The sequence below is a fragment of the Ceratotherium simum genome, chromosome 22 (assembly GCF_057802395.1).
Source record: "Ceratotherium simum simum isolate JZ-2026a chromosome 22, ASM5780239v1, whole genome shotgun sequence".
NCBI classification, from domain to species: Eukaryota; Metazoa; Chordata; class Mammalia; order Perissodactyla; family Rhinocerotidae; genus Ceratotherium; species Ceratotherium simum.
This window is the reverse complement of record NC_141921.1, coordinates 25767411-25790575: the sequence shown is the minus strand read 5'-3', so window position 1 is coordinate 25790575 and position 23165 is coordinate 25767411. Positions and strand designations below refer to the sequence as shown.

The following is a 23165-nucleotide window of genomic DNA, read 5'->3' as shown; positions in this document are numbered from 1 at the left end:
TCAGAGTTCTTGGTTTGGATTTAGTGAGCCCCTTCCCAGATGTGAACAGAGGCCCAAAGGGCCAGCAAGGAGCAACCCAGAATCTGTGCCCAGAGCTCTGGTTGACAGAGGCCATTTGGGGGGACATTCTCAGTCAGTGTCTTCCAGGGCTGGGCTGAGACGAGTGAGGGAGGTGGGAGGTGCGGTGGTGGGAGAGCTGCTCGCTCTGGCTCCTCTCATTCCCAGTCCTCCCACTCTACGTCTTCCAGCTGCAAACGGGAGGGGATAATGGAGAGCATAAACACGTATTTACTCCTCTGAGTCAAGCCCAGACCCAAGCTCCCCTTGTTGCCTCCATTTCCAGAGAGCTCTCCCAACCCCTCCTGCCACCTTGGGCATACACTGCCCGCTATGCGAGTGAACCACTAGTCTTAAGGAATGTGTCTGCCTAAGGGGTGGGTCTGCTGCTTTGATCATTCTAGACCCAAAGGAAATGCTTCCACCAACCAACACTGGACACTATAAGAGGACACTATGCCTATAGGAACCAAGTCAATCCCTTAAGAACTTATCTCCTGCTGAGCAGATAAGAACATGGCTCTGAGAGGCAGAGAACTTGAGAGTAGCACTGGGATCAGAGGCAAGCGTGGCACTGGACTGCAGGTGCTCACAGGGTCTTCACTAGGGCTCCAGCACCCTAATCCCCAGGGTCTGCCCCGGGAACTTTCTCTTGGCCTGCGTCAGCTGATCCCTGGTATGACGGGTTATAGAATGACTCTGCTTGGGTATACTGAATGTTAGGATTTAAAGAGGGCCACGAAGACAAAAAAGCCATCAAGTCCCTGTGGCATGAAAGGGTGCCATGGGCCTTCTCTGCCCTGAGTATAGTGAGGTCACAGGTGCAAAATACCCTCGCATAGGTCTCTACCTCCCCTCAGGCTTCAGTTTCCCAATATGAAAAACGAGGCCCTTCCCGTCTCTCTAATCTGTTCACCTCTTTATAGCAGGTTCATGAGCTACACGATGGAAGGAATCATGTGGTTCTTGTGTGCCACCGGAGGTAACACTGACTTGAATCAGATGTCTGGGCTGAAGCCTCAGTCCTGTCACTTATTGCTGTGAGCGCTTTTTTCCCTAGTCTCTCATTCAACATGACCCATTCTTGATTCTGAGAGGTAGTGAAGAATAAGAGTAGTAATAAGGCCTCTGAGCTTAAAACTGGACTGGGTTCTGTGGTGGTTTCAGTAACATCTATTAGTGCTCCATGTCCCAGGTGCTGTGCCTGATGTGTCAAATGCATTGTTTATCACAGCTTAAAGCTTATAATTATCAATTCATGTTTTAGATGGGGAAACAGAGGCTCAGGTTAAGTGACTTGCCCTAGATCACATTGTCTTTTGTCTCCAAGGCCAGGAATCTGCTCAGATCCCACACCTGGGGACCATGAGTCAGAAGATCTGGGGCAGGGTTTGGTGTCTACATTTTTTAGTAGTTCCTCAGGCGATTTGGATACAGAGCTAATGTCAAGAACTCTCCAATCCGTCCATGCTAGAACTGAGGGGAAGCAGAGCCTGCTGATGACAACTGGTCAGGGCCTGAGTGGGAAGCCCCAGCTCCCTTCCTGCAGCCTGCCACCTTAGATAGGAGCAGGGATCCACCTGGAGGGGACAGTTGGGCTTGGTGGGGAGAGTCCTCAGACCCTGGGATCACTGGGCTTGCTTCCCCGTGGCCAGCCAGGCCCACTCACCTCACCGGAGGCATCCACTTTGGAAAGTGCCATCTGCACTTCTTCTTCAGTCATGTCCAAGTCAAAGTCCTTCTCCCAGTCCTCGCTGATGTCCGTGCTTGAGCCTGGAACCATGATCCACAGTGTGAAAGGCACAAAGGGGTATGTGAAGAGGTTGTAGCTGGGGGAGATGACACTCTTTATTTTTTTTTTATTTTTTATTTTTTTGTGAGGAAGATCAGCCCTGAGCTGACAGCCATGCTAAGCCTCCTCTTTTTGCTGAGGAAGACCGGCTCTGAGCTAACATCTATTGCCAATCCTCCTCCTTTTTTTTTTCCCCAAAGCCCCAGTAGATAGTTGTATGTCATAGTTGCACATCCTTCTAGTTGCTGTATGTGGGACGCAGCCTCGGCATGGCCGGAGAAGCAGTGCGTCGGTGCGCGCCCGGGATCCACACCCGGGTCGCCAGTAGCGGAGCGCGTGCACTTAACCACTAAGCCACGGGGCCGGCCCAGATGACACTCTTTAAAAGGGCCTGACAAATACACATCAAAGCTCTTTACATTCTGCTTTCATTCTGGCTCAGGGATCCCACTTTTAGGAATCCATCCTAAGGAAAAATTCTGGATTCAGTCAAAAACTTAGCCAAAAGGATATTCCCTATAGTGATGAAAACTTAAAAAACCACCTGAAAGTCCACTGATAGGGAATTACTAAAATAAATAAATGGTGTAGTCAGATGACGGAACATTATGTGGCTTTTGAAGGTTAGGCTGTAGAACATTTATACACATGGCAAAATAGTCAAACTATTAAGTGAGAAAAAGCAAGTTACTGAACAGTGGAGAAGCACTTTGGCCCAGGGGCTCCCTGGGAGCCACAGAAATCTTCCAGAAGAAATAAACAATGAACCTCTTCCTCCTCACTCACTCCATTCTACCTACAGCGATCTTGCTACTCCCAAACACACCAGGCACATCTCGACCTTAAGGCCTTTGCATGGGCTGTTCCCTGTACTTGGAACTCTCTTCCTCAGATATCCACAGGCCACCTTCCTCGCTTCCTTCACGCCTTTGCTCAAATCTCACCACCTAAATGTGGCCTGCCCTGACCATCCTATTTTAAATCGCAACCCATCCCCCTCGCTCTGCTCTAGCTGTTCTTTTTTCCATTGTAGTTATCACTTTCTAGCATATTACATAATCAGATTTAATATGCTTATTGTCTAATAATAGAGGAGCTAGAATGTGAGCTCCCCAGGGGCAGGGATCTTTGTTTGGTTTTCTTATGTATTCCAAGTGACCAGAACACATAGTTTATACTCAATAAATATTCACGGACCGTTTCTGTAAACCAGGGGTTGGCAAACTATGGCCCGTGGACTAAATCCAGCCTACTGCCTGTTTTTGGAAATAAAATTTTGGAACACAGCCATGCCCATTTTTTTGCATATTGTCTATGGCTGCTATCATGCTACAACAGCAGAGTTGAGTAGCTGGGACAGAGTGTATGCTCCCAAAAGCCTAAAAGATCTGTGATCTGGCCCTATACAGAAAAGGTGTACCAGTCCCTGCTCAAGGTGATTCTGATGTCTGCTCAAGTTTGACAACCACTCTCTAGAACAAAATGTACATGTGAAAGTTATTACTAAGAAGAAAACTACAAAAATAGTTTCTTTAAAAAAAGTTTACGCAGTATGATTCCATTTAAAAAATATGCTCACAGATGCATGCACACATACAGAAAAGATGAGCAAAATACTAACAATAGTTATCTCTAGGTGATGAGGTCATGGGTAATTTTTCTTGGTGTTTTTTTTCCTAAAATGAACACATATTACTTTGTAATCATTTTTTAAAGCACCTTTAAAACGAGTAGGCCCCTGATCCCCCAATGGCATCTCCTTGTTTCTTCTTGTCCAGCTTGCTCCTCGCAAGGCGCCCAGGCTCTGAGACCTCCCGCTACACCCCGTCCCCATGTTCCTTATAAGAGGTCTTGCACTATTCTCTCTTCCTAGCCACCTGGCTAGCCACAAGCAGTGTGGTAAGAGCATGGTCTCTGGAGCCAACCTGAGTGGAACAGCTCCTCTTTTATCTATTGTGCAGTCTTGGGCAAGTTATTCTGGGCTTCAGTCTAACTGGAGGAGCTTATTAGGATGCAGATTCCTGCCTCCTCTCCTCTCTGGCCCACCACCTCCTAGGTGGTGGGCCAGAATTCTGCATTATAAACAGGTACCGGGGTGATTCTGTGTAGCTTGGGCCTGCAGTTTGAGATACAACAGTGTTTAGATTGGAGGTATCAATGTAAAGTGCCTATAACATATATACACAGTGCATATTTAATAAATGGAGCTGTTAAAGGCCTCGTCTCAGAGTTAAGTAATTTTGCACATGGTCCCACAGCTAGTCAGGGGCAGATCTGAAACCAGGACCCAGTTCTTCTTTTTTTTTTTTTTTTTTTAAGATTTTATGTATTTTTTGCCCCCAAAGCCCCAGTAGATAGTTGTATGTCACAGCTGCACACCCTTCTAGTTGCTGTATGTGGGACTCGGCCTCAGGATGGACAGAGAAGTGGTGCCTCAATGCGCACCCGGGATCTGAACCCGGGCCGCCAGCATCGCAGCGCGCGCACTTAACCACCAAGCCACAGGGCCGGCCCGAGACCCAGTTCTTCTGACTCCACATCTAAGTCTCCCCCTGCCTTCAGGACACTTTGGTGGCATGCACCTGGCTGTCAGTGCAGGCCTCCTGTGAGTTAGAAGCCAGACTCCTGGCTGATTCCTTACTTCAGAGCTGTGGCCATGGCCACGACAGCTTCCCCTAATTTCAGGCTGCCCTCTAGGGATCTTTTTTTCCCCTAAGCCTCAGTAGATAGTTCTACGTCATAGTTGCACATTCTTCTAGTTGCTGTATGTGGGACGCGGCCTCAGCATGGCCGGAGAAGCGGTGCGTCGGTGCGCACCTGGGATCTGAACTCGGGCCGCCAGTAGCGGAGCACGCGCACCCAACCGCTAAGCCACGGGGCCGGCCCACCCTCTAGGGATTTTAAACTCTCTTCTTCAGGCTTAAACGCTAGACCAGACCCTTTCAGGGGTAGAAAACAGAGCATCAGCTAACATTTTTGGAGCACTTCACATCCACCCTCTGGGGTGGGTACTAAAAGTCCCAATTTACAGATGAGGAAATGAAGGTTTCGAGTGGCAGAGATGTGAATCTGGGCTTCCTCCGCTGTCTGCCTCCTCCCACCATCCTGTCCTGTCACACAATGAGTGTACTAAGATCTCCATTATACTGTGCATGTGGCAGAGAACTGACCTACGCAACAATTTAAGACTTCATGATGGAGTTTTACTGTGTGTGTGTTTTTTTTTTTTTTTGTGAGGAAGATCAGCCCTGAGCTAACATCCATGCTAATGCTCCTCTTTTTGCTGAGGAAGACCGGCTCTGAGCTAACATTTATTGCCGATCCTCCTCCTTTTTTTCCCCCAAAGCCCCAGTAGATAGTTGTATGTCATAGCTGCACATCCTTCTAGTTGCTGTATGTGGGACGTGGCCTCAGCACGGCCGGAGAAGCGGTGCGTCGGTGCGCACCCGGGATCCGAACCCGGGCCGCCAGTAGTGGAGCGCGCGCACTTAACCGCTAAGCCACGGGGCCGGCCCAACTGTTTTTTTTTTTAAAGGAAGAGGGGTTTTCAGGTGGTTACTAACCTCACAGTACTGTCACTCACAGCTCATTTTCTTCTGTTTAATTGGATCTCTGCTTCCCCAAAGAAGATATGGAGGCAAAAGCCACTCCCAGGTCAGTCAGTGGTGAAGTGCAGCCTTAAGCCCAGGGCTCCTTCCAGGCTACAGGCCACAGGCCAATGCCAATCTCCCCTCCCCTCTCCCTGCTGAGGGAACCAGAGCAGGGTCAGTCTCTTAGATCAAATGGATCTAGGGACAAAATGCAGGTGGGAAGCAGCTCTGCAATGACAGGGACCCTGGGAACTGGGAGACCCTGTGGCTGGGCCACTCTAAGAGACTCTGCTGTACCCAAAGACCAGGCCTCCCTCCTGTCGTCCTAGGATGTGGACATAAGAGGAAAAAAGAGTCACTCTGTCTCCAAGCCTCCATTCTTCCTTTTAAGATTTATTCCCTTTACTCTGTTCCCGCTGTCCTACCCTAGTCCAGAACTGGGTAGGAGCCAGTCCTACCCTGGCTCCTCCCCTCACTAAGTGACTACAACTACTTCTGGTAGGTCTTCTGCATCGAACCCCCAGCCCCTCCTTTTGCGTACCCCTGAGTGCGTCAGCGGCAGTATAGCAGAGCGGTTAAGAGCTTATGCCACATCTCCACATAATCTCATTTCATCCGGTCTCCACCCACCACTCATTTTTTCTGATCATGCTCTCTAGTAGCCCAATTCCAAATGGAACCTATAATTCTATAATTCCCCCCAACTGTTCCACTGTCATTTCCTCCCTTACCCAGCTCAGAGTCCACGAGTCATCACTCTGATCACTTCTTGCATTTACTTGGACTCTCTTCTTTTCTTCCACTGATTCCACCTGGCTAAACTTGAACCCTGGTGAAATCCAACTCCCTGTCTGCTCTGTGCCTGCACCTGAGCAACTGAACGTGGCTGGACAAAAGCACAACAGTGCTATCTGATCTCAAGATCCATGACCACTACCTCAAATGGGCCCTGAGGACCAGCCACCCAGCAACCCCATACCACCTGTCGGGTCTATCATCTATGCTTCCAGTCTCCTAAGGGACTTTCACACTAAATACTTATTGGGTGAGTGATTGATCTCAGTTTCCTACCATAAAAAAATGGGGAAAATCATACAGATCTCATAGGGCTTTTCTGAGGATTGAGTGATAGGCATATCAAGTGCTTAGCACAGAGCTGTACAGATATAAAGTGCTCAGAGAATGGTACCTCTTATTATCATCACCATTTCCCCAAAGCAGGGCTCTACTCAAATTTCTTCCCTGACTGAGGACCTATTGTGAAACAATTACTCTCAATTTATAGAGGAGTAAACAGAGGCTTAGAGAAGATCATTAACTTTTCTGAAGTTACATGGCTTATGAACAAAGTTGAGATTTGAATCCAGAACTGACCAAACTCCAGAGCCTGAGCCCTTTGTCTCCATGCTCTGAAGCTTTATGGCACCAAGTCCAACCTTCTGAATCCAGCTGAAGATTTTAAGTTCTTAAGTTCTATTTCTGAGCCAACCCATCCACCCTTCTTATTCTTCCCTCTCCTGGGAGACAATACAGAAAAATGGGCTTTCGTCACCACCCCTTAAACGTGCCCCATGTCCTCTGCTATCTGGACTTTGTAGGCCCCCTCAGCTTGAACTACCACTTCCCCACACCTGCCCCAAACTCTCCAACTCTCCTACACAGTGCCTGTTTTCTCAGTGAAATACCCGCTGATGCCCAGATTCCTTCTTTCTCTGAACTCTTCTAGTACCAAACTTGTCTCGTACTGCTTCACGCTTCATCATAAAGACTGCAGCTTTTGCCCCTCCCTCCTCAGTGTCTCATAAAGAGTAGGTAGGAGCTCAGACGACCTCACTGAAGCAGAGTCAGAAGGAAAACACTGTATTGGAAACTGGAAACCCCGCAGTTTCCATCAGGGAGCAGGGCAAAGGTGGGGTGGGGCTCGTTTCCCATCCACTGCAGCAAACCAGTCCCTCACTGAGCCAGCAGGTCAGGGCTCAACCACTGGGCAAGCTTTGTGGCTGACCAGTACCAAGTCATAGCAAAGACAGGATGCGTGTGTGTGAGGGGTTGAGGGTGTCACTCAGCCCCTATCTCTGGAGAGAGATTTTGAATGTGGCAAAAAAGTTGACGCCAGAGCTATCACCGTCCTTTAATTCCAGGAGTTAGAGAGGTTTCCCTTTGCCATCAAGTCAGAGTCTCCATTCTAAAATTCCGTTATACAGATCAGAAATGAAAGCTCTATTACTTAAGTTAGGTCATAGCAATTTCTTGAGTGTTCACTTTATTCTTCTCTAAACAAAACATGTAAGTTTTGTTTATATATTTCATGATGATAATTAATGAAGGCTTAGGGAAGCTAAATGACTTTCCTGAGATCACCCAGGGGAGAAGACCATTGACATCAATCAATATCACAGGGATTCCCAACCCAGGATAAGGTTGAATTGTCCAAAAGGATAGAAATTGGCACAGTGTGGTAGTTAAGGGCATGGGCTTTGAGTCTGAATCTAGGCTTGCCACTTCCTAGCTGTGTGAATTTGAGCAAGTTACTTAACATTTCTGAGCCTTTCTTCATCCGTAAAATAAGGACAGTAATACCGACCTCACTGGGTTGTGAGATATAAGTGAGAAATTAAATGCAATATAACATATCTAGCATAGGACCTGACATAAACCTTATTTTGTTGAATTGAAGACCCCAACAACTGTAAGATGCATCCTTATTTCAGAGAATATGTGCATCTTAGAATTGATGAAATATAGTAATAAATAGTCAATATCTACCAACTGTCATCATCATCACCAGTATCACAAATGAAGGACATCTGCTCCTAAGATCCTCACAAGGGACAAGCAAACAAGTCTGCCTTGGGAGGTGGCAACTCTCACCTGCCCTGCCCCCATATACTCTCTGGCTTTGGCCTTGACTTACCTTTCTTTCCATTGTTGGAGGGTGTAGACTTCCCACTGTCTGAGTTCAGCTCGAACACCCGTAAGTCTGTGAGCACCTCCTCCCTCAGAGTCTCTACTCTGGCTGGAGGTCTGGGCTCTGGGCCACTGGAGCGGCCAGCAGGGGTGTGGGGCTTGGACTGAGCTAGGGGTGGGGGTCCAGTCTCGCCCACATCCACAGCCAGGCTCTGTTCCTCCAAAGACGCCTCTAGAAGCTTTTGGGACAGGTCCTTGCGCAGCACTGGTGCCTCAGGCGCAGTGGCAGGTTTGGCAATCTGTGTCACGAGGGAGGTGCTCTCGCTGCTCTCTGACGGAGTCACTTCTGTTGGAGGCTCAGCTGGGGTTACCAGATTCTTTTCACAAGGACTCCGGGGGCCAGGTCCTCCTTCAAAGGATGTGGAAGTTTTGGTCACAGGAACCTTTGCCTCTTTTGGAGATGTGGGTGAAATGCCCACAAGCTCCTCTGTCAAGAGAGATAGGTAGGGAAAGAGGGCAGTGTACGCTGGTCAGCCCCAAGACAACCTTGGCGGTCTCTGAAGACAGACCTCAGGTTCCTGCCAAAGTTTAGTCTGATACAGACTAAAGGGTGCCCGTTTCCCCACCTCCTCCCCATCATGGTTCTTCTGCAGATACTCCCTGTTGGTCAAAGTCTCTTCTACCTGTGGGGCCTAGCACATGTGGGTGGGCATTCGGCTTCCAGCAACACAGCCCAAGATGATTCAAGTCAGGCTATGCTACATCCTAGGTGTATGATCTTGGGCAAGGTACTGAACTTTTCTTTAACTTACCTGCCTCATTTGTAAACAGGAATAATGGAGTTGTGGTAAGGACTATACATGTAAAGCTCTTAGGACAGGTTGGGCATACAAGTACTTAACAAATGTGTTAATATTATATCATGCAGGTGGCTCAAACACACTGTCCTAAGCTGAGCTAGAACAGCAGAGGATCCAGGTAGAGGATGCTCAGCTCCCTCCCTAAGCCACTCGTTCTCAAACCTGGCTGGACATTAACATTACAAAGGTAGCTTGTTAAAAATACAAGTTTGGTCACATCCCCAAAGTCTTATTTAGAAGTGGGGGAAGGGAATCTGGAATTTCAATAAGCATCCTAGGTGACTCTGAAGTAGCTGGTCCCTGAGCTGGTAGGGGAATCTGCTACAACTGACACATTTGATTTCTGTATCTAAACCTGGGATTCCACCAGCCTTGGTAAACATTTCCTTGTTAGCTCAGCCTGTCTTCAGCATGCACAAACACAGTACTCATTCCCTATTCTTCCCTGGGGTGCCAAGTCTCACCAGGCTTCAGAAAGAATGGCCCAGACAGTTCCCCCACAAGCAGGACCTGTTACCTGCCCATCACCTCTCAATACCTCTTACCTTCCTCCTCTTCCCAGCCAGGCTCTTCAGAGATGCTCTTTTCCGCCCGCTGCTTCAGGGCATCCCTCCGGGCCTGCTCCTAAGAGCAGATGGCCAAGAGCAGTCAGGGCACTCTCTTCCCAGACCCTTGTCCTGACCCCAGAACTCTTGGTACTCTGTGCCCCTTCTTCTCTTAACAAAATCCAGTCTACTTCCCCCAGGGCTGAGTGGAGTACCTCCCTGGGCTAGGCCAGCATACCTGCTCCAGTTGATGGACTTTATAGAAATACCGATGCCAGAATTCTGAATGGGAAACAGCTGCAGGGACCTGGAGGGAGGGGACAACAGAGATGAGACTTTGGGAGTGGTTGTGTGGGGTCTGCGTCCCCAGCCTTATCAGCCTGTTCCCAGCTTCTCTGGATTTCAGACCTGGTAAGTGGCTGAGCAGTGATTCTCAGAGGACTTCCATCCCCCGAGACCCACCTTCTTGGCCCAGCTTGGCCAAAGAGGGAGAAAAGAACTCCCATCAGGCTTTGCTGGCCCTTCCACTTCTCCCATGACTGCCAGAAGCCTGGTGAATCAGCATCCCCCCATGTGGATTCTTGGCTCAGGACCTGGCTGGTCCGGTTCTACAGAGTCTCCCACTGCTCTTCAGGACCAGGTGACTCCGCAGTGACTCTGGGCACGTCCCTCCCACTTCCCGATACCTCAAGCCAGAAGCTGGCTGAGATGCTGCCAGCTGGGCTCTCACCATCTTGGTGTAGAGGGCCCGGACGGAGGGGCTGCCTACAAGGAGCTCTGAGATCTCCCCCTTCTTCTCCTCCAAGCAGAACTGGGAAAGCCAGGCGTCAAACAATTCCGGGGGCCCTGCAGAGGGACAGACACTGATGGTCAGTTCCCTGGGTCTGAGGACAGAACACTGGGCCTACAGAAAACACACCTAATCCTGGACATGGATAATAAGGAAAGCTTAAGGTTTTTTTCAAAACCGTTTGGCCCAAGGTGGGAGGTCAGGCAGGGTAAAGGGGTGGGTGGGCCTCACTGATACCAGAGTGTGGCACCTAAGTGATCTCTGGAAGGGGCTGCAGTCTCCATTCTCTCCTGGGCCTGTTTGCTTTTTAGCCCACTGCACCTGGCTTCTGAATCCCCTCCTCTCTCTGAAACAGCTGTTCGCAGGTCACCAGTGATATCATGTTGCCAGATCCAATGGCTACTTCTCTGTCCTCCGTCGTGTGACCATTCTCCAGTTTCTGACCCTGGGAGCCACTGCCGAGCTCTGAAGCCGTCTTCTCTCCTGGATTCTCACTCTTTTGTGATTTTCCTCCCACTTCCCTAGTTGTTCCATCTGAGTCTTCAATGGGCTCCTCTTTGTCCTTTCCTTTCCTTTCCTTCTCTCTTCTCCTCCATTTTCTCCCAGGATAACCTCCACTAAACCACGAGTTTCAACCTCTCCCTCCACTGACAATTCCTCAGTCTGTCTTTACAGCCCAGGCTACCCTTCTGGGCACCAGATCCAGAGGTTCAGGTGTCCCCTGGACACGTCCACCTGCACAGGAGCTGCACACCCAATGTGCGCCCATTTTCTTCTCTCCCCAACCTGTCCCACCCAGTTATCCACTGGAAGCCTGGGGGCCATCCTAGACTCCTCCCTTATCCAATCACTCTGGATTCCACTTCCTTAGTGTTTCTTCTATGCACATCTTCCTCTTCATTCCACCTGCCACTTCCTAGGTTCTGGCCTTCCTCTGACATGGGGATTCCTACCAAGCCTCCTCACTGGTCTTCCGTCTTCTGTCTCTCCCTCTCTATTTCACCCTTCACAACCAAGCCAGAGGCTCTTTTATCAAATGCAAAAACGGATCACCTCAGGCCTCAAAACCCTTCAACAGTTCTCTTTGAGGGCTTTTTCAGCTAGGGTCCAAAGATGTGCTTCAAAGGTCAAAGAATCCCCATATTGCATATAAAATTTTATGAAGAGAGGGCTTGTCATTTTCAACAGATTTTTAAAGGCCTTTGTGACTGAAAAAAGGTTAACCACTACCTTGAGCCTGTTAGGACAAAATTCAAACTACTTAATCTGGCACCCAAAGCCTTGCTGCTCTGGCTCCCACCAGCAGCTCTCACTGCCTTTAGTCCCTCACACGCACACTTTAATCCAGGCTTCTCAAATGCCAGGTGCTCCCTGTTCTTTCCGGACCTTCAAATGTCCTGTTGCCATGTTTGAACACCCTTCCCCAACTACTAAAAGTAAAATTAGTTTACTTCTAGTTCATCTTTAAAACTTCAATTCAAGTGTCACATCCTAGGTTCCCCAGGCTGGGTTCCCACTGCTCCCATCTTTCTGTGGAAGGAGTCACTCCATCTCTACTAGCTTTGCTTTATTCACTGTTTCCTGTTTCTCTCTCCTAATAGCAGGTTCCTGGAGGTCTGGACCGGGTTGAGAGTTTGACTAATTTGTGATCTCCAATTCCCAATCCAGGGCTTGATGCATGGCAGGGATTTAGTAAACAGGTGCTGAAGGGAAGGGAGGCAGGGTAACAGGGCTGGGAGGGAGCCTGAGCTGAGGTTGAGGGGGAGGCAGGGAGCAAAGCCTCTGTAGATGGGGATAAAGACAGTCCAGGTTCAGGTAGGAAAAGGTACAATCAACCCATCCCATCAGATGTAAGGTACACACTAGCCCCACTCTGGTCCCTCTACACAGGGGGTGCCTGGCTACTGCTACCAGAGACAAACAGGGTGCAAAGCCCAGACCCCCTTGGTCTCCCTGCCCTGCAAGCCTGTCCCCTCACCACTACCCCCTCACCATCTGGTTCATTGCAGTAGGTTGCCGGGTCTGACTGCAGGCTGTAGAGGCGAGCCTGTAAGAAACAGAGAACAGTAATTCTGGGGTGCTAGGCATAGAAAGCACCTCCTCTCTGCCAGAGTACCCAATCAACCACAACTCAGCTTCTCTCCTGTTGGCTACCACACCCACAGGGCACTTGTCAATTAACACTGTAGCTAGGGAGTGGAGCACTTGGCAAGGAGTCCAAAACTAGGGCTCTCAGAAAAATGGTCTTTCACCCAGTATTCCACCTCTGGGAATTAACAGTGTAAGCAGGCTACAAAATTAAATGTATAAAATGCTTTTGAATTATGTGAAATTTGAAAAATGCTAGTGCAAATATATTAGTAAAGCCCAAATTTATGGGCACATTTTGAAATAAAGTAACTCCCCTAAATTAAAGCCATTCATCAAGAATTTCTTAATTTCATACCCAATGTGCCAAGTGAACTGTGAACCGTGTTCCCATTAGGGCCACCGGAGTGGCAAACTTTAGCTGGTAAATGGAAAGCCCATCTTCCTTTCTCAGCAGGATGTGAAATATGGGCTGGCCATCTGCATCAGAACTTCAGCAAGTAGTTTTGGTGATTGACTGTTATAATTTAAAATTCTATAATTTAAAAATTTTCACAATTCCACTCAAATGTTCCTTAAGTGGTGGTGCTAATACTAGCGCTAAAAAACATGCCTGAAAAATCAGTACATTGGGAATGGAAACTCAGTGTGGTAAAATGCTATGAAGAAGGCCCAACTGTGAATTTAGGAGAAAACACTCCACGAGATACGAGAAGTAATGATGAGAAAATAAAATGCGGGAGAAATATGCTACCATTGTTGGTGATTTAAGTGCTTTGAAGACATTCTCCATTCATACATTTATTTTTATTGGAAATTAGTCTTAAATAACCCAAGTGTGGTGAAGATCATGCCTGTAAGATGCTCCCTGTAGCATTCCCTATTATGGTTAAAAGCTGAAAGGAATCCAAATGTGCAACACTAGGGAAATGACAAAATGAATTATGCTATATTCACTTGTAAGAATCTAAAGACATTAAAAAATGATGATGACTAGGAAAGATGCTGATAGTTTACTGCTAAATTTTTTTTTAAAGCAGGTATTTCATGCATAAAGTGCCTTTTTTTTAAAAAAACAAAAACCCCAAACCATCTTTACCAATGTTTGCAAACAAAAACAAATGGAAGTTTATACACCGAGAAATCATTGGTTCTCTTTGAGTTATGGGATTATGAGCTTGGAAATAATTATCTTCCTGCTTATTGGTAGTCTCCAATTTAGTTATGTCCATATATTTATCTTTTAGCCTGAACATGTCTTGCTTTTGAGTATAGGTTGGAAGCTAGAGCCCAGTGCTGTTAAGCATCTAGTGAATCGCTAGTGAATACCTTGGTGCCATCATAGGGCTCAGCTGTGCCAGAGGGCGTGCCCATCAGGGTGATGACATCACAGTCGATGGTTTTGTCCGGTGAGGGAGCAAAGGCATCAGAGATCACCCCTAGGAAGTCAGACAACCCCTTCTTCATTTTCTCTGTCGCTCCTGAGGAGCCTTCAGTCTGCAGAGAGAAGCCAGCAGAGGAAGCAAGTGGCCCAGGAGCAGGCTGCCATCTGGGATATGGGGTACAGAGGGGTGAAGTATCATCGGAGGCAAAAATGTACTGTGTGTGTAGGGATCAAGGAAGCGCTCACGACCTCTCACCCCATCTCTGGGGCTGGAGAAGGAGAAAGAGGCAGCCAGGGTCTCCATCCTCTAGATGGGAGTGTGGAACAGGGCCTGCTGCAGACCTGTGTAGGTCAGAGCAGAGCTCCCTAACTGGCTGTTTCATCAAAATTTCAAGGCCAGTCAGGCTGATCAAAAATTGACAGGAAAGGATCCACATCATAGACATTCAGTGAGGAAGAGGACCTATGGGGAGAGTGATGGGAAAGGTACTAGCTTTGGAGTCAAACTTGGATTTGAATGCCAACTCTTCTACGTGTTGGTTATGAGACCTAAACCTTGAGTCTCAGTTTCCTTATCTGTAAAATGTGGATAAATATACTTCCTTCAGAGGGCTGCTATGAAGATTAAAAGAGATAAGGCAGGTACAATGCGTAGTATGTAGCAAACATTAAAAGAGCAGTATTATAATTTCATCATCATCATTGCTCAGGAAGTAGAGTATTTTGTACAGAAGGTTGGGGAAATATCGGCAGGATGAGAACAGACAGCCCCGCCTAGAGGCAAACCTGGGACCAGCTGAGGGTCAATGTGTGGGCCTCCTAGAAGGGGCAAGTGGGACACCAAGCTTGAGCCACACTGGCCAGAATGCCCTCGAGCAAGCAGGGAAGGGATGCTGAGAGACAGGGTCAGGCTCTAAAAACCTCAAGGAAAATTGTAATATTTACTCCTGATTAAGCTGCCCAGGCATTTTATTTTATTTTATTTATTTATTTTTTTAAAGATTTTATTTATTTATTTTTTCCCCCCAAAGCCCCAGTAGATAGTTGTATGTCACAGCTGCACATCCTTCTAGTTGCTGTATGTGGGACTCGGCCTCAGGATGGACGGAGAAGTGGTGCCTCGGTGCGCGCCCGGGATCTGAACCCGGGCCACCAGCATCGGAGCATGCGCACTTAACCACCAAGCCACGGGGCCGGCCTGCCCAGGCATTTTAAACCTAGAACCTATCATAGTGCCTGGCACATGTTGGCACAGGTATACAATCACATTTGTTGAATGGAAAAAAGGAATAAATAAATGAAAGAGACAAGTGGTCTCTCTGCTACTAGCTGGACTTACAGCAGTTCAGCAGGCTTGCTACTTGTCATTCACGCTCATCAGTAGCTGTGGTTAGCAGGCAGACAGTATTTTACAAGAAGATTCAACAAAATAAGCTTGGCTAAAAAAACTCCAAAACATATTTTTCATAACATGACCTCTAATCGCAAGGCAATTGATTTAGCTGGTGATCAAATGAAGAAACTACCATCTGTTCCAATTCTAAAGCAGAAGCTGTACTACAAAACCAGTCAACTACTCCATCGGAAACTTGAGATTTGCAGGGGTCTCTCTGACCATACACAATTTTCACTTTTCACACTTACTTTAGAATCTAACTCCTCTCTCACAAGAAGATTCCATTATACAGCTCTGATTAATAAAAACAAGGCCTAACATGATGTAGTCCATGCAGAAATAGAAGTACAATGATGTACACCTGAAATTTTTGCAATGTTATAAACCAATGTTACTGCAATAAAAAAAAAAAATAAATAAAAAAAAAAAAAATAAAAACAAGGCCAGTGAGAATATAAGTTGACACCACCTTTCCAGAAGGTAGTTTCACAATAGATATTAAAAGATATAACAAACTAAAACTGTACTCACACTATGAGCCTTCCCAATATTTTATTATAAAAAAAATATTAAGGGCAAAGATTTAGCAGTCAGAATGTTCACTGTAGCTCTGTTTACAATACTGGAAAAAACTGAAATAGGAAACTAGGAACTGGTTAAATACATAATAAAATACCATGCCATTTATGATGCTATTGAATGAGGTTTGCAATGATTAAGTCAAAAAGTAGATTACAAAATATGGTATTCAGTTGATTCCAGTTTTGAAAAAGAAAGCGTACATATGGGATATACTCCCAAAATATTAATAGTAGTTATCTCTGGGAGATGGAATTATGGAGGTCTCTAGGTCTTTCTTTCTTTCTTTTGCTTATCTGTATTGTCTAAATTGTCTACAATGGGGCCGGCCCTGTGGCTTGGTGGTTAAGTGCGCGCGCTGCGATGCTGGCGGCCCAGGTTCGGATCCCGGGTGCGCATCGAGGCACCGCTTCTCCGTTCATCCTGGGGCCGAGTCCCACATGCAGCAGCTAGAAGGATGTGCAGCTACGACACACAACTATCCACTGGGGCTTTGGGGGGAAAAAATAAAATAAATAAAATCTTTAAAAAAAAAAAAAAAAAAAAAAAAAAAAACGAATCCTCTGGGCCGGCCCTGTGGCTTGGTGGTTAAGTGCGCGCGCTGCGATGCTGGTGGCCCGGGTTCGGATCCCGGGTGCGCATCGAGGCACCACTTCTCCGTTCATCCTGAGGCCGAGTCCCGCATACAGCAACTAGAAGGATGTGCAGCTACGACATACAACTATGCACTGGGGCTTTGGGGGGAAAAAATAAAATAAATAAAATCTTAAAAAAAAAAAAAAAATAAATAAATTGTCTACAATGAATGACTTTGCTAATAGGAAAACATTCGCTAAAACAATACAGAAGTGGGAAAGATTATCATTACTAAATACATGTAGTTTGTTTGCTTGACAGACAATTCTTTCTCTTTCAAAAGGGGAGCCTACGGGGAAAAACAATCACTTAATGGTAGAAAGGTTGGCAGCCCCCACCGGGGTCCCAGGGCAGGTCAGGTTGTGAGGGACAGTCACTTGGAGGGTGTAGGTAGTACTCACAGCCAGCTTCTCCTTGACCACACTGGCTGTGGCTGCAATAGTGCAGGCCGTGTCATGCTGCACCACTTGGGTGAACTCTGTCAGGTCCCGCTTCATGAACTCCAAGGCTTCGGAGGACTATGGGAAGACAGAGACGGATAACAGAGCCAGCTGGCTCCACCACAACTTTGTTCCTGTTCCCTGTGCTTTTTCAGTACCAGACAGACACATGGAAACCTGAAGTGATGTGAGAAGCCTGGGCTCAGAAACAATGCTTACTTGTCCCAACTCCACGACCTGGGATTACCTGACAGCAGAGAGCACAGAGGAACTTCCTGCTACTCTGAGAATGGGGACTGAGTCTCAGCCCAGACACTTACAAGCTATGTGGCCATGAGTACCTCTCATCTAGTTCCTGGTTTTCCCCTATAAAATGAGGGAGGTAGACTAGATCAGCGGTTCTCGAGAGCAGACTGTGGAAGACGGCATATATAGTTTGAAAACAGAACAGACGTATAGTTTGAAAACAGAACAGACTTTGATGCTAAGTCTTTGATTATGCTTTAAAAGTCATGATGTGATATGCTTTGAGTGCTTTAAAAGTCACGATATTGGTTTCAAACTTCAAACAACATGAAGAAAAGGGTGTGATTTTTTTTTTTTTTTTTTGAGGAAGATCAGCCCTGAGCTAACATCCATGCCAATCCTCCTCTTTTTGCCGAGGAAGACTGGCCCTGGGCTAACATCCATGCCCATCTTCCTCCACTTTATACAGGACGCCACCACAGCATGGCCTGATGAGCGGTGTGAGTGTGCGGAGTGGAGTGTGCGCACTTAACTGCTACGCCACGGGGCCGGCCCCGGTGTGTGATGTTTTAATCAAAGGAAAGTGTTTCTATTTTTACTGTTTTTGTCTCAGGGAAATTCAGTTGAAATGGGAGGCAGTATATGAAATTATCTGTCTGAAAGGTTTAATAAACACGTTGCATTAGTAACAGCAATAGTTTAGAAAACTTTTATGAGTAATCCTTGACAATTTAATACCAGTAAAAATGTGTGTGATTTTTACATTCAACAAAGCGGGTGTTAAGAGAAATATTGGACCGGATTCTTTCCAGGCCTTCCTGGTTCCATCATTCCAGGGTTCTATTCATCCACAGAGCTCCTCTGGGCAGAAATGATATTTGCTTCTTTTGGACCAATCTAATCTCACCCTGTACTCAGACCCAGCTTGAGAGAGCAGGCCCTCAGCTCTTGTCTAAGTCTTGCCCCGTCTTGCTTCATCCCACCCACTCAAGGACTCCTTCCTGGACTTTCTCTGTGCTCACCCCTGCAAGCCCTCTCATTTTACACAGGGATAATCACCTGCATTTTTTTTTAGCATACTTTTGAGTTTTCTGGTGGTTTTTTTCTTTGGGGAAGAACCTGGCTAGTTTTCATCAGCCTGGGAAATCTCTGAATGGGACAGTCTCATCTATCAGCCAGAGGCTTCTCTGGGGGTGGGACTCATGCATGCCTCCATTTCAGACTCAGGACTCCTTAACTGGGGTGGAGGGGTCATTTATTAATTTGCTCTCTCCATCCACACTGCCACCACCTTAGTCCATGCCAACCTACTCTTTCCTCTGGACTCCTCCTGGGTTGCATTAGATATCTCTACTACATTCTCCTTGTGACACCAGTGGAAGCTTTGCAAGTTGGAGTAGACCATGTTGCCCCTGCTTTACATTCTTCTGTGGTTACACAGTATCCTACGAGCAAGTATAAAATCTATACCAGGCACTTACAGGGCCCATATAATCTCACCTCTGGCAGACTCTCATCCTCTACCATTGCACCCCTCACTGAACTCCAGCTGGCCTTCCTCAAGTTTCTCAAATGTTCTAGCATCTTCCCTACCTAAGGCTGTCTCTACACGTTATTCCCTCTCCTTGACACATAGTTCTAACTCTTCAAAACAAACAAGCAAGCAAACACAATGAATGTGTTTCATTCACTGTGAATAAAATACCTGGCTAACTCCTGTTCATCCTTCAGATCTACACTGAAATGTCACTTCCCTGGAGAAGCTTCTCTTATGTCACCAACAGGCTCCTCTGCTTCACGTTCTCAGGGCACCTGCACGTTCTCTTCTTTAACATTAATCATACTTCAGACTCATGATTACCCGTTCAGTGCCCATCCTCCTGGATAAACTGTGAATTCCATGAAGACAGAGCCCATGTTTTTGTTCACTGATGCTTTCCCAGTGTCTGACAGAAAGCCTGGCATAGAGTAGGCACTCAAAAAATGCTTGCTTGTTAAATCTACATGTACCAGGGCAATTTTAATTACACAACCATTTGCATGATTATTTGATGAATGGTTGTCTTCCTCACTAGACTGTGAGCTCTCAGGGGACAAATATAAACAGACATGGTGCTTGCCCTCAAGGTCCAAGTCTCCTGGGGAAAATGCTCAGATAATAGTGCTGATGTGCAAGGGCAGAGTGGTCACCAGTGTTATTATGGGGAGGCTGGAAAGACTCGGTGAAGGGAGGCCTGGACTGCACCCTGGAGAAGGAGCAGGAGTCAGCTAAGGGAGCCTGGGCATGATGGGGCATGGGGTTTACTGAGGCCTACAAGCATTTTAGTCCTAATGAATATAAAACGTGAAGCAGAAGTGGTGAGGGACAAAGCTGGAGAGGTTGCGGAGGGCAACCATGGGCAGCCACCAAAGGCTTAAAGAAGGTGGGACACGAGATGTGCATTTTTGATAGGTCACTCCAGTGACTGCCATGGAGGACAGAGTCACAAGAGTGACAATATTAGAAGAGGGAGGAAGACTGTTCAGGAGGCTGTTGCAATAGTGCAGGCAAGAAAATAGAACGTGAATAAGGACAGTGCTGAGAAGGATGGGATTGGTTCAAGAAAGATTAGGCCAAAAAGGTGGATTTGGTGATTAAACAGATGTGAGTCAGAGGGCAAGAAAAGAGTCAAGGAACAGCCACTGACTACTAAAATAGGTGATCGGGTAGATGCAGTGCTGCCAGCTGAGAGAAAATGCTGAAGGGGGAGCGGGTTTAGAGAAAATATGACAATGACTTTGGTCACATAAAATCCGCGGTGACTGTGGGATATCTGGGATAGTTGTCCAGCAGGAGCTATTTTCAAAGACTAAAGCTCAGAGAAAAGGACTAGGAGTCACCCCAACATGAAAGTGGAGACAGTCACCCAGGAAGTCTGTAGAGTAAACAGAGCAGTGGGCTGAGGACAAGGCCCCACAAACATCACCTTTAAGGGGCAGGCAGAAGAAGAGGAATTCAGGAAACAGTGAGGAGAGGAAAGCCTGGACAAGTACGTGGAGAACTGAGAGAGAATCATGTCACAAAAACCAAGGGAATAGAATTTCAAGAAAGAGGGACTGATCACTAGTGTCAAATGCAGCCAAAAGGTCCAGGGAAGATAAGGGCTAAAAACCACCCACTGGATTTGGCAAGTGCTGGGTGAAGCTGACTGTGAATATAGATAAGTTTAGATGTGGTGGCTACAGGGGTGGGGAGGGAGTTAAGAGAGATCATGTTGTTGACTTCAAATTTTAAAAAGTAGGAGGTGAATTTGTCTCCTTGAAGCAAAAGAGGAAGTGGCTGAACAGGGGACTTGAGGGAAGAGTTAGGTTTGGGGAGTTTCTGAAGGCAAGGGGAAGAGAAGCAAATTAGAGACAAAAAGCTTGCTGGGGGCTGCTCAGGCCCAGATGAGGTTGGGGAATCTGTAGTTGGGCCAAAGAGCAATGTGACTTTCTCTACCAGTGTCCATGGACAAACACAAACACACACACACACTAGAGGAGGAGGTAAGGGGCACAGGAAGGCAGATTTTAGCACCATCTAGGAGCTGTAATCTCTGGGGCAATGTATGCTAAGGGTGCAAGGGAACTGAAGGTGCTGGGAAATGACTGGTCCAAATGGAGCCAGGATGGGAAGGGAAGGAGGCAAGGCCAGGAAAGCACTGACAGACCAAGAAAAAAATGGAAAGAAAAGTGGACTAGTGGTGCTTCTGAGGTTTCCCCATCACCGCCAGCACTTAATAAAAATAGCTAATGCTTATATACTACTTACCGTGTGCTAGGTATTGTTCTTTTTTGTTTGTTTGTTTGTTGGTGAGGAAGATCGGCCCTGAGCTAACATCTGCTGCCAATCTTCCTCTTTTTGCTGAGGAAGATTAGCCCTGAGCTAACATCTGTGCCCATCTTCCTCTATTTTGTATATGGGATGCTGCCACAGTATGGCTTAATGAGCGATGCGTAGGTCTGCACCCGGGATCTGAACCTGCGAACTCTGGGCCCTGAAGCGGAGCACGCAAACTTAACCACTATGCCCCTGGGCTGGCCCCAATTAGATATTGTTCTTAGTGCTTTACTTATATTTTCATTTAATCCTCACAACACTATCAAGTAGGTGTTATTAGTATTCCCATTTTACAGATGAGGAACTGAGGCCTAGAGAGATTATAACTCTCTAGGTTCGCCCAGGTTCACGTAAGAGTAAGAAGCTAAGACAGGGAAATTAAGTCTTCTCTTTCCCAATGGGGAATCCCACACCCCTGCTTCAAACTGGGAGTTCCCCAAAAACAAAGATGGAAGGCTAACCAACTGTCTATTTTTCATGAGTTATGGTAAGACCAACCTTGAGGGAAACACACAGGAGGCCCTCACACACTTGCTGAATGAATGTCAGACTCTCCTTCTAGGAAATTGTTCAACAGGAAGCAAGGTACTTGGGAGTCTCTTCTATCAAACCTCAGCGTGAAATTCTCTCTCTTAGTCCTCATCAACCACATAAACAGCTCAGGACATTCTCAGATTTGCTGGGCTGGAGTGGAGAGGCTGTTCAGGAGTATGCAGGCCAGCGGAGGAATAAAAACGCTCTCCAAGTAGAGGACTGATTAACTGAGGTCAGAAGCCTCCTGGAGTCTGCCCTGAAGCAGGACTCACCCCAGTTGCTTGAGGTAAATAGTAATTGACTCTTTCCAGAATTCTGCTGGGCTGGTTTTCACAAACTAGCATGGCATGAAACAGTAACAGACAACAGCATTGTCCTTTGGCAGAGGCAAGCCTCACTCATCCCACAGGGACTGCCGTCTCCCCACTAGACTGTGAGCTTTGTGAGGCCCAGGATTGCATCTGTTTGGCTAATGTCTGTATCCTCAGCACGTGGCAGAGAGTGCTGACTGTGGCACATACGCTAATATTTGAATGATTATAGGAGTAAGTTTCTATTGCCAGAATCCTTTTTCTTCAAGGCCTACAACCAAATGTTCTCTCTTCTACAAAGTTGTGAATTTCCCGAGCTGAAGTAAATTGCGCCTTCCTATGGATTCCTACGAAAGGGTCGCTCCGGCCTTTAAAACAATCTTTATTTCACTGTGGCTAGTGTCACACTGGTCTGAGTCAGGGTCCGGCCTCATCCCTGGGGCCCGGCGCCCACACAGGCCGGGCGGGGCCGCTCGGACCAGGTTGCAGTGAGGCGGCGCGGGGCCTGCGGAGGAAGGGCGCCGGCCCGGCTTACCTTCTCCTTGACCGCCTGGTAGCTCTGCTGCAGCCAGCTCCGCCACCATCCCACGTCCTCCCTGTGGAAGACAGACACATCTGGCGGCCGTGCCGTGAGACTCCCGCCCGCGCAATCATCGGGTCTCAGTTTCCCCCTCGGATGCGGCCCCCGGGGCCGAGGCTTCGCAGACCGCCTCCCCACCTCCTCACACTGCGACTCCACCCCGCCTCTTCAGCTCCGTCCACGCCCGCGCTGGCCCCCTGTTCCCCACGGGGACCCTCGCCCAGCACCCCAACCCTGGGAGAATTCAGGCCCCAACCCCCGAGAGCTGGATGACGGGCTCACCCTTCCGCCATCTTGCCTGCATGACATCACCACTATTTACTGAACTTTGACTTCCGACACGGCACCGCCCCCTCAAGCACCGCTTCGGAGCGCTCAGCCCAATCCTTGCGCCGAAACCGCCCTCAGCCCAATCCCCGCCCCGTTCCATCATTAGGCCCCGCCTCCTTGTGCTCGGTCCTGTATTCCGGAGTTCGCCCTTAAACTCCGCCTCTGAACAACCTGTCCAATCCTCACTCAGTTCTGTCTTCAGGCCCACCCACCCCGAGCCTTAGCCCCACCCCCACCAACC

The 23165-nt window shown here is 47.5% G+C and overlaps 1 protein-coding gene across 2 annotated transcripts; it reads right to left on the bottom strand.

The window, feature by feature from the left end:
• Positions 1–23042, bottom strand: BSDC1 (BSD domain containing 1). 2 transcript variants are annotated; one of them, XM_014784112.2, is made up of 11 exons: positions 22917–23042; positions 22550–22606; positions 17026–17142; positions 13959–14126; positions 12534–12588; positions 10482–10597; positions 9990–10058; positions 9752–9830; positions 8354–8833; positions 1727–1830; positions 1–248 (listed from the first exon to the last, which is right to left on the bottom strand). In XM_014784112.2, the coding sequence occupies exons 1-11, from the start codon at positions 23025–23027 to the stop codon at positions 216–218; spliced, it is 1389 nt and encodes a 462-aa protein (XP_014639598.2). In that variant the 5' UTR covers positions 23028–23042; the 3' UTR covers positions 1–215. The 2 variants fall into 2 exon arrangements, with proteins under 2 accessions (XP_014639598.2, XP_004425957.1); XM_004425900.3 differs by having other exon boundaries at positions 22550–22610; positions 22877–22923.
• Between the last annotated feature and the right edge of the window lie 123 nt (positions 23043–23165).

Coding starts and splice junctions, on each gene's coding strand:
- BSDC1 (XM_014784112.2), bottom strand. CDS start 23,027: ATGATGGAACGGGGCGGGGATTGGGCTGAGGGCGGTTTCGGCGCAAGG. Junction 12,589..13,958: donor AGCCCTATGATGGCACCAAG/GTATTCACTAGC, acceptor TGTTTCTTACAG/GCTCGCCTCTACAGCCTGCA. Junction 8,834..9,751: donor TGGCTGGGAAGAGGAGGAAG/GTAAGAGGTATT, acceptor CTCTCTTGACAG/AGGAGCTTGTGGGCATTTCA.